Source organism: Octodon degus, unplaced genomic scaffold, assembly GCF_000260255.1.
Source record: "Octodon degus isolate 3935 unplaced genomic scaffold, OctDeg1.0 scaffold00255, whole genome shotgun sequence".
NCBI lineage: Eukaryota > Metazoa > Chordata > Mammalia > Rodentia > Octodontidae > Octodon > Octodon degus.
The window spans coordinates 1,093,584-1,105,362 of NW_004524831.1; the positions used below are offsets into that span (position 1 = coordinate 1,093,584).

The following is an 11,779-nucleotide window of genomic DNA, read 5'->3' on the forward strand; positions in this document are numbered from 1 at the left end:
AATATCAAGAAAACAAAACCAGTCAAAACCTAAATATAGTATTAATTACATGTGAAGAAACAAAGAAATATTTAGAAGCAATTATTTGTTCTCCATTTATTGGACCTGTGTGTGAGGATCTGCAGACTCATGACGGAGGTGAGGAACTCACCTATGTTTCACTGATATCATATCACTGCCCACGAAGTGCCCATGGGATAGAGGTTTTTTTTTTTTTTTTTTTTTTTTTTGCGGAACTGGGGATTGAACTCAGGCCCTTGTGCTTGCCAGGCAAGTGCTTATTCGACTGAGCCATCTCCCCAGCCCCTGGGATAGAGTTTTGCAAACTCTTTGACCCTTAAAACTCTCTTCCGGGGCTGGGGAGATGGCTCAGTAGAATAAGCACTTGCTTGGCAAGCGCAAGGGCCTGAGTTCAATCCCTGGTTCCGCAAAAAAAAAAAAAAAAAAAAAAGAAAAAGAAAAAGATAAAAATCTCTTTCAACAAAGTCTTATTTGGAATTGGAATGTATTAAATGAGATTAATATGTCATTATGATAATGATAAGATTATTCAGGTTTTGTGTTGAACAGTCTAGTAAATGTAGCATTATAGGGAAGTTCATTTTTTAAAAATTTTAACATTTTATTTATTTTCCTGTTAAGTACATATTGTTTAATATAATAAAGTGTGTACAATTAAATACTCCTAAAAAATAAACATGAGCATACACATTCCCCTAACGTATCTTTAAAAAAATTTACTGTTTGGGGCCTGGCCAAATAGCTCAGCAGATTAAAGCATCTGCAAGCAGGCACAGAGTCTGGGGGTTCAATCCCTAGGGCTGTAGTGCCAGCCCCACCCCCGGGGCATGCTGAAACTGGGTGTGGTGGTATGCGCCTATAATACCAGCACTTGGGAGACTGTGAACAGGAGAATCACTACAAGTCTGATCTAGTAGTGAGATCCTGAACACTCTGTAGACCCTTCCCTAAAATACAGAAGAAAAAAAAATTACTGTGTTTTTTTTTTTTTTTTTTTTCATTTTATGTATTTGGTACAGGGTCTCACTATGCAGCTTGGACTAGTAGTGATCCTCTTGTTTTCAGCCTCCTCCTACTGTGAGAATCTTTACACTGCTTCCTTTACAGAAAAATCAACCAGGGAAGTTCATTTTATTCCCCTACTCCACCATCTCTGGGCTTGTGTTATTTCAAATTGCTTTCTCTTATTTCTTATCTATGGGGTGTGTGTGTTTTAAGTCAATATTTTTTAAGTCAATTTTTAAAATTTTTTAATCTTTTTTTAAAACTTTTTTTTTTTAATTTGTGTGTGTGTGTGTGTGTGTGTGTGTGGCCAGCTCAGCCCACCAGGGGGCGGGGCTGGCTGGCATGTGGTGCTGGAGGATTGAACTGTGGTCCCTGTGCTCTGCTAAGCTTGTTCTAAGTAGCTGCTTTAGACAAACACTGAGCCATCTCACGAGCCCTATTTTTTAATCTTTATTTATTTGGTACAGGGTCTTGCTACGCAGCTCAGACTGGTAGTGATTCTCCTGTCTCAGCCTCCTCAGTGCTTGGATTACAGTCAGGCACCACCTCACCCAGCTTTGATGGCTAGCTCAGTGTGGGGGTGGGGGGCACGGCAAGGGGGTCTGTGCACTTGCCAGGCAGGCCCTTAGACTGCTGAGCTATCTCCCCAGCCCTATCGTGTGTTTTAAAATGTTACTATTGATTTTTTTTTTCTACAAGTGATAATGAACTAACATCTTCACTAGAATAAGAAAAAGTACTTGTGGGGCTGGTGAGATGGCTCAGTGGTCTAAAGCACCTACTTAGAACAAACTAAGCCAAGCAAAGCACAGGGACCGTGGTTCAATCCCCCAGCACCACATGCCAGCCAGCCCCGCCCCCTGGTGGGCTGAGCTGGCCACACACACACACACACACAAAATAAATGAATAAAATTTTAAAAAAATATTAAAAAAAAAGAAAAAGTACTTGTGTGCAGATAATAGAAAAATTAAGGGCCTGGGAGATACCTCAGTAGAATAAGTGCTTGCCTGGCAAGCACAAGGTCCTGAGTTCAATCCCCAGTACCAGAAAGAAAGAAAGAAAAAAAGAGCAAGAAAGAAAGAAAGAAAGAAAGAAAGAAAGAAAGAAAGAAAGACTGATTAAGCATTTTTACAGATGTTCACATATAAAGGCAAACAAACAAATGAATATAAATATTGTTTTTAGAAATTTGCTATTTAAATATTTTATATCAAGTTTATTCTCAAAAAATTTGGTAATTTTTAATTATAGTAACAATATAAATATCCTTGGTGTATTCAAAACATTTCATCATTGGGCATTGGGCAGTGAGAGTACACATGTGATAAACTCCCTGAGTTAAACTTTTTTATTATTTATTATTATTCATTTTAAAGAGAACAAAAAATAATAGATAAGACATTAGAACCAATACATACCCTAAAATAAAAACAAAATGATAGGTATTCAACAGTGGTTGTTATAGTGTACATTGTTGTCTTTAATGTAGTTGTTCAGATTACCAGATATAGGCATGTAAAATTGGGCAAATTTTAAGCTTTAACTGCTATCTTCAAAAAACCAATAGAAATTAATAGTACAATCATCTTCACTATCCTGTTTATATACACATATGGTTTTTCATCTTATGTTTTACAATTTTCATTCTTTAGCAACTTTTCCTCAGTTTACCGTGTGTGATTTTCCATGAATAGTGTTGTTTTAGTTCCCTTCCATGTAATTTTCTATAATTATTATAGAAGTTGTACAGGGAAAATGTTTTGGGACTTTTTTGATTCACTGTTCACAAATACTGATGTTTGAATCAAAGGAAAATGACTTTTGTCATCAGTTCTATTGGTCATTAACTTCAGGATTTTTTTGTGTTTACTGAACAATAATCACATCTATCTGCAAGTATAATAACACGATATATTCACTGGAGAGATTGTAAAGAAGTCTCTGGTTTGATGAGTTTAGCAAAATTGAGTGGAAAGGAGATGAGTGTGGATTGTATGAGTTGGTTCTCCTTGCATAAGTCGTACTATGTTCTACATCTCAGTACACCTCAGTTTTGATTTTTCTCTAGATTTGGTCTTATTTTATAATCTCTCTCTCTCTCTCTCTCTCTCTCTCTCTCTCTCTCTCTCTCTCTCTCTCTCTGGCAGGCCCTTGTGCTTGCCAGGGAAGCTCTTACTCTACTGAGCCATCTCCCCAGCCCCCTCATTGTTTCTCTTGAGTCAGATATGTTTTATATATTTTAGAGATTTGTGCTCATTCATCTTTACTCTCTACACAAAATCTTTGTGTTTTGTACACAATAAATAATTTAACTCGTTTTATGTATTTCCCAAGGGTTTCATAGACTTCAAATTCTCCTTTGAATTCTGATGGCTAATTTTTTGGAAAAATAATTTATTGTATCTAAAAGTTATTTCACTTTGTTTAGTGAAATCTTGTTTTGTTTTTAATGCAGTTTTTTTTCTATTACTATTTTATATTCTTTAGAAATAAAAAATTAAAAATAAATAAGTTATTTCACTTTAAAATCCTATGGCATTCAACCTTATCTTTCCCTGCTCAATATTTAATTTATGTATATGAAATAGAAATGTATACAATCTAGATTTACAAATACTTACCTGGTTCTCCCTGAACATAAGTGAAACATTATTATTTTCAGATATGTTTAACACAAAGTGCATCATGAATCACTGGTCTATTTACATGTGGAACCATACAAGGCTCCTTTCTTTGCTGAGACCCTTTTGTCATTCTACCAATCACTGATTGTAACAAAAAGTCTAAAATGAATGTGCTCTATGTAAAGTATTCAAACCTAGCTCATGAGTTATTGAATGTTGTCAGTCTTCTGTTGTTTTTTTTTAAAAGTTATTTATTTATTTATTTATTTTGTGTGTGTGTGGCCAGCTCAGCCCACCAGGGGGCGTTCTGGCTGGCATGTGGTGCTGGGGGATTGAACCGCGGTCCCTGTGCTTTGCTAAGCTTGTTCTAAGTAGGTGCTTTAGACCACTGAGCCATCTCACCAGCCCTCAGTTTTCTGTTGTACTGCCCAGCTATGAGGTTTTTTTTGAACAGCGCAAAGGAGTGACTTGTAAGTGGCACAGCATTTGAAGTTTTCTTTTTGTGGGGATAGTCTGTCCCAGGTTTTCTGATGGAAGTTGGTTTTTTTTTTTTTTTTTCCCATGGAAGTCTTGACTGGTCTTGAGATTGCCTCATAGCTAGAGCTGCCTTTTAAGCTCTTGGCAATCATCCTACTGATGGGAATCTCCCTAAATCATCTTCCCAAGTGCTGTGATTACCACACACAGGTCCCACCACACCTGGCTGAAGTTTTCCATTTCTAATTAGTGTCTAATGACTTTGTGACTTCATTATCAATATGTTCACTATATCTTCCAGATACCCTTGCTCTGGTTAATCTCACTTGAACAGTCTTAGAAATTCTTATATGTGGGGGAAAAAAAAAAGGAAGAAAGAAAGAAAAATTTGTTAAAGGCCTGCTCAGCCCACCCCGGGGGCAGGGCTGGTGCAGCATGTAGTGCCGGAGAGCAAACTGCACCTGCATGCTTGCCTAAGCAAGCACTTTAGACCCCTGAGCTCTGTCACCAGCCCAAAAAAGAAATGCTTATATGTGAATACAAGGTGATCTTTTTTTATCATTGAGCTATAGGATAATATTTCATCTAACCCCTTTTTATTGTTAATAGACTGGCTCCCAGAATACTGTTTTTCCATGAGCAATTTAATATTATTGATAAACCTTCTTGATCTTTTTTATTGCTACATTTTATGTATATATACTAACAACTTCAGAATGTGCACCTCTACGTGGTTTACCATTCTTTTTCATTTTTTCCCCATTATCCTCCCCTCCCTTTGAGCCCACTTTTCCTTAAAATATTTACAAAACTGGGGCTGGGGATCTAGCTTAGCATCATAAGTGCCTGCCTGGCAAGTGCAAGAGGATCCATTTGACCCAGCTATTCCCCTTCTCTTCCTCCTCCTCCTTTTTTTTTTTTTTTTTTTTGGTGGAACTAGGGATTGAACTCAGGCCCTTGTGCTTGCCAGGGAAGTGCTTATTCTACTGAGCCATCTCCCTGGCCCCTAAATGTTTGTTGGCCCTTTAAATTTTTTTTTTTTTTTTCAGTACCAGGGATTGAACTCAGGACCCTGCGCTTGCCAGGCAAGCACTTATTCTACTGAGCTATCTCTCCAGGCCCTATAGTTTTTATGATAATATCCGGAAACTATAGCTACAAGTCTGGTGTTGCTGTAGCAGAGAGAAGCAATCTAGCATCAGAATTTCACATGAATCTGCATGTGCAAATGGGGTTTGTGACAAAGGCATGGAGTTTATATCTGAAGAAACAACCTCAATTCAGCTTTCACAAGAGGAGCGCAAGTACTGAGGGTATGAGTGTCAATGTTCTTACAAGAAATATGTATGGGATTATTTAGGAGGCAGTGACCCTGGAGGACGTAACAGTGACCTTCACCAAGGAGGAGTGGGCTCTGCTGAATCCATCACAGAAGAAGCTCTACAGAGATGTGATGTGGGAAACACTGAGGAATATAAATGCTGTAGGTAAGAATAACATTATTTTCTTATATATACAATGAGAGAGCATTGGTTCTATTTTTTTTTTAATTTTTATTTGTGTGTGTGTGTGTGTGTGTGTGTGTGTGTGTGTCCAGCTCAGCCCACCAGGGGGCGGGGCTGACTGGCATGTGGTGCTGGGGGATTGAACCGCGGTCCCTGTTCTTTGCTAAGCTTGTTCTAAGTAGGTGCTTTAGACCACTGAGCCATCTCACCAGCTCCCCCTTTTTTAAAAATTTTATTTATTTAGAGCATTGGTTCTTGCTGATGAGCACAGGTTCATGAAATAGAATGGTCAAACATTTTGAACAAAATCTCAGGCTGTTTTCATTATACCATGAATCTTAACAGATGACTGCTAATTTTTACTATAATAATATGGTGACTTTTTGTATTTCTATGGCTATAATTCAGGAAGGACTTGGGACAACCAGCAAATGGAAGAAAAATACAAAAATTGCTCAAGAAATCGAAGGTAATTTGCAATCATAAGGAAAAGCAATATATTTAAGAGTCAGTCTGTGATTAGAAATATTACAAGCAAACTTTACAAATTAGGCCGTGTTCAAATTTATTTACTCTCACAAACATTTTCCTAGTATGCACAGGTTGGTTTAGTGTAATTTGAGAATTGAATTGAGAATATTCCAATATGAGAAACTAAGTTAGGACTGGGGAGATAGTTCAGTAGAATGGCCTGAGTTCAAGCCCAAGTTCTGCAAAAAAAGAAAAAAAGAAAAGAAACTAAGTTAGTAGTGGCATTATGTGAGAAGAGACACTATCTCATACATTGGTACAAAATAATTCTTTCATAGTATCATGAAAATGTATGAAGTTGCATTTAGGTATTGTATATAGGCATATATGAAAAGCATAAATCTTGAACTTTCGCAGGAACTAATCTTAAAGTTATCTATCTATCTGTCTATCTATATGAATATGAAATACACATCTAAAAATTGCTAACTCGGAAGCAACATTCAAAATGCACATGAGGGGCCAGGGAGATGGCTCAGTAGAATAAGTGCTTGCCTGGCAAGCGCAAGGGCCTGAGTTCAATCCCTGGTTCTGGGGAAAAAAAAAAAAAGCAATTGTTTGCAATCATATTTTAAAATTCTTTTAATGCTCCCTCAGACATTTTTTTTATTTAATTTTTTTATAGTACTGGGGATTGAACTCAGGACCCTGCACTTGCCAGGCAGGTGCTTATTCTACTGAGCTTTCCCTGGCCTCCTCATGCGTTATTGTTAGGAATAAAAAAAAACAGAACCTTTTTTATTCAATGTGTAGTTTTCTTAAAAATTAAAAAAAATAAGTTTGCATTTGATCCAGGCAAAACTCCATCTGTATATTCTTAAAGGATTTAAATCTATCATATCTCACTCATTACTCAAAGTAGAGTATGGGTGTGTATTCACAGTAGCTAAACTCTAGAAATAATTCACAAGACCTCAGCTGTGGTGACAACATAGATGTCAATCATTGTATGCATGGAAGGGAGACTGGAATAGGCTGAACGGAGTGGAGCCTTCTTATGTTCGAAGCACTCTGGTAAGCTAATCCAGCAGGATAACAGTATAATGTTCATCCTGACCAAATGAATTAGAAATGAGACTCTCTCTCAAAATTAGAAGAAAAAACCCCCCAAAACCTAGACATGTATTTTATTCCTCAGATCCTTCTTTAATTCTCAGCACTGAAACAAATGTGGCATATATATATGCAGCCAAAAAAGAACACCATATTTTCTGGTAAATAAAAAAAGGAACTCCAGTTCATAATACTAAATAAAATAAGTCAGATATGGAAATTGAATTATCAAGTGTTATTTTTAAACTAAGTTATTAAAACATAAATTAGACAGTAAAATTAAGAAGTACAGAAGGGTTGAGTGATGGGGGAAAGGTGGCAAAAATTACAAAGTATACATGTATCAGTGACTTACTGAAACTTGACCTTATGCCTCTCAAACATATACCAATTTAAAATTCCCAAATGAAAAAAAAAAAAAAAAAAAAAGATTCCCAAATGAATAAAATCCATTGGAAACAAATGTTTTGAAAGCATCCCCCAGGCCATTCAGCCTACTTGTTCTAAAAATACTTGTTCTAAAAATTTCTTAATAAGCAACCAGCCAAAACTTTTCCTGGTAAATTATTGATACGGAGACATTTTTATTGTTATTGACAGTTTGTTCCCTTACAGAAATGAAGAGGTAGCAGAGTGCTGTCAATATAAAACTTGGAATCAACAAGAAAGCCTATTCCTTTGGACGGCAAATTCTAATGTGGACATTCAAGAAGCTGCTTTGAAGCTTGATTATAGAGAACCCTTGATTAGGCATTTATTATTAACCGTACCCATCTTACCTCACCCTGGAGAGAAACCACATGAGTATATGGGATTTAATGACAAGCTGAGTAATTGTAATGAATGTGGAAAAACCTGCAGTGATTTCCAGTTCTTTGCGAAACATGCAACAACAAAGACTGGAGAGAAAATCTATGAAAATGAGCAGTGTGTGAAAGCCTACTCTGAACCTGATGAAAGAACTAACCCTATAATGAAGACCATTATTGGTCAGAAAAGCATGAAAGCTTCCACCACCTACAGGGGTTTTCATGAGAGATTTCACACTAGGAAGACACCATATATATACAAGCAGTATGGAAAAACCTTCAATACTCAAAGTTTTAAAACTCATGAAAGGAATCATATGGAGGATAAACCCTATGTATGTAAGCAATGTGGAAATGGATTTGCATGTATGTTTGCATTTCAAAAACATAGACGAATCCACACTGGTCAGAAACCCTATGTATGTAAGCAATGTGGGTCATCATTCACAAGATACAGTCAATATCAAAGTCATGAAACTACTCACAATGGGGAAAAACCATATGTATGTAAACACTGTGGAAAAGCCTTTGCCAAACTCAGTTATTATCAAATACATGAAAGAAATCACACTGGGGAGAAACCTTATGTGTGCAAACAATGTGGAAAAGCATTCACTACAAAGAATTATTCTATAATACATGAAAAAATCCACACAGGGGAGAAACCTTATGTGTGCAAGCAATGTGGGAAGGCATTCGTTACACAGCAGTATTGTCAAATACATGAAAGAACTCACACTGGGGAGAAACCCTATGTGTGCAATCAATGTGGAAAAGCATTCACTATAAGAAGTAATTATAAAAGACATGAAAGAACCCACACTGGGGAGAAACCTTATGTGTGCAAGCAGTGTGGGAAAGCATTCACTACAAAGCATTACTACAAACTACATGAAAACTTTCATGCAGGGGAAAAACCTTACGTGTGCAAGCAATGTGGAAAGGCATTCACTATACACCAATCTTATCAAAGACATGAAAGAACTCACTCTGGAGAGAAGCCTTATGTTTGCAAGCAATGTGGAAAAGCATTTACTACAAAGACTTATTCTGACATACATGAAAAAATTCACACAGGTGAGAAACTTTATGTGTGCAAGCAGTGTGGGAAGGCATTCACTACACACCAATCTTGTCAAAGACATGAAACAAGTCACACAGTGGAGAAACCTTATGTCAGCAAGCAATGTGGAAAGGCATTCACTGCAAAGAGTTCTTACAAAATGCGTGACAGAACTCACAAAGATGAAAACCCCTTTCCGCGTGGCATGTGAAAAATTTTATTAGGTCTAGATTTTATAGACACAGACCCCAACTGGGGAGGAACCCTATGTAGATAAGCAATGTAGGGAATCATTCACTGAATCTATTTTTTTTTTTTTATCAACTCCATGAAATAAATCACTGGAGAGTGACGCTACATATGCAATCATACTTTTTAAAGCCTGTGAAAATTCCTCCTGTAGTGGAGACTTGTACACATATAAATGAAAAATTTGATGTCAAGATTTTCGTAGGTTATCTAGAACGTACATTCCCAGAGGATCTAGAATGTATTCTTTTTGTGTTTTTTTATTAAATCATGTGTAAATGACTGGACTGTGTATCTGTAGTCTTTACCAGAAACAGTATTGACATAATATATTTTCACATAAGCCATTGTCTTTGAACTTAATATATAATATCTTCTAATAAAAGAAGGTGAAATAAAATGTATTTCTCACTGCCAGTAGATTGACCCAACTTTTGTAAGTAGGGGCAGTGTTTATGTGGTTTTGATTTTTGTTTTGCATTAATATGGGGAGATATAAATGGTTAAAAAATTTTATTGCTAGTTTTGTAATTAAGATAACCACTAACTTGGATGATAATTTTCTTTGTGTACACATTTCATATTCTGTGTACAAAAAGACAATTTTGAATTGAGTGTTGTATATGTAAATTTATGCATATTGAGAAACATGAACATGTATTTTTTAGAAGCTTCTTTGTTTACATACAAATTGTAGATTAGAAAATTTTTTATATCCTAACTAGATACGTGCATATATCCCACCATAATTGTATAATACATGTAATTTCACCTATTTTAATTTTATATTGACTACTATGATTTATGTAAAATTTTGTTTTAATATTTTAATTTTCATGCTTATATTGATATGACTGGTTATAATTTTGCCATGATTTATATCCAGAAAATTAGCTATACTGCTGTGAATTTCTGATTGTGCTACATCAGAAGAACCATACCTTGTCTAATAAAGAATATCATGAACTATAATATTGTATCAGTCAGTGTTTACTAGAGAAGCCATTTTAATCAGAGATACACAGATATGTAAGAATGTACAAGATTGGTTTATAACCCCTGCCCACTTGCTCAAATATAGAAGAGTGCAGAGAATCTGCTTGTATACTGGATATACAGAAAAAGCCAGAAACCCTGGAGCCCGCTGCAGTGTCCCAAGTGAGTCTGTACCAGAAGACTGAGTGGTCTGAGCTGAGGCTCAAGAGCCTGCTGGCAGCCAGGAGATGGCTTCCAACGTGACAGTGAAAACGGGATCCTCCGCAGAAACACACATAAGCCTTGCTATTTAGTTCACGATTTATAGCATTCTGTCAACAGTCTCTTCTAGGGTAGAGCTTCCACATCCACAGTTTGCTAGGCATACTTGGGCAGGTTGTACTCAGCTTGACACAGTTAATTGCTACTATCTACCTTCAATCAACTTCACAACTACACACATTTCTTTATATGTTCTTTGGATACTAGGATGTGCTCTCTACCAAGAATAAAAGTTTTCTTTAGGTGATAGTCCTCTAACGTTTCATTCCTGGAACTCTGTAACAGGTTTATTAAGACACTGGGAGGATATTGGGAAAGAACTACTACAGTCCTTACTTCTGTAGCTGATCGTGAAGCCAAAGCTTGTATTTAGAATGGCTTGTGGGGTGGTGGGGGGCCCAACTGAGGCGTCTGGGAAGGGGCTGGCAACTCCAGCGGCGGTCATGGCGTATCACGGCCTCACGGTGCCTTTGATCGTGATGAGCGTGTTCTGGGGCTTTGTTGGCTTCGTCGTGCCCTGGTTCATCCCCAAAGGTCCCAACTGGGGAGTTATCATCACCATGTGGGCGACCCGTTCAGGTTGCTGCTGTCTCTTTTGGTTGATTGCAATTCTGACCCAACGCAACCCTCTCTTTGGACCACGGTTAAAAAATGAAACCATCTGGTATCTGAAGTATCATTGGCCTTGAGGAAAAGGACGTGCTTCACAGTGCCGAGCCACTGAGGTCACGAAGAAAATTCTTTCTAGATGCAGAACCACCTCCAAACCCAGATCGCCTTCTTTGGTCCATTTTGGGCATCGGCTGCCTTAAACAAACTAAGTTCCCACCACATTTGAAGATCTTTTTCTACAATTCAGTATTTTTTCCTGCCTCTTTTATACTTTGATGAGAGATGTGCCTCCTTCACCTACGCTGTGCTGTGCTAACTACAAAATGTGTGTGTACTCTTCTGAGGGAGAAGGTGCTGCTCTTCTGGGAACTCTGTTCCTCTCCCCTTGGCATCTGAGGATTTGGAAATAGCTCCTGCCAGCTCACGACATAGGAATCGGCAATCTGTTGAAGAACTGCTGCAAGACAAATAAGACTCCAGTGGGGCAGTTAGTAGGAGACTGTGCTCAGCAACCTCCGTCCTAACAGATTTACACCGAGCTATATTTTCAGGATGAATTTCTTATATCTG

At 37.3% G+C, this 11,779-nt stretch overlaps 1 protein-coding gene and 1 pseudogene across 1 annotated transcript in view; both read left to right on the forward strand.

Moving 5' to 3' along the window:
- Nucleotides 1–10,077, forward strand: part of LOC101567743 (zinc finger protein 709-like) — a 29,859-nt gene extending 19,782 nt beyond the window's left edge. The window contains exons 2-4 of the mRNA XM_023706413.1: nt 5,491–5,617; nt 6,044–6,104; nt 7,835–10,077. Of these exons, the coding sequence (XP_023562181.1) occupies nt 5,491–5,617; nt 6,044–6,104; nt 7,835–9,302 (1,656 nt within the window). The 3' untranslated portion in view covers nt 9,303–10,077. The remainder of the gene's footprint in view (nt 1–5,490; nt 5,618–6,043; nt 6,105–7,834) is intronic.
- A 923-nt stretch (nt 10,078–11,000) lies between these two features.
- LOC101584912 lies at nt 11,001–11,318 on the forward strand (annotated as a pseudogene).
- The last annotated feature ends 461 nt before the right edge of the window (nt 11,319–11,779 follow it).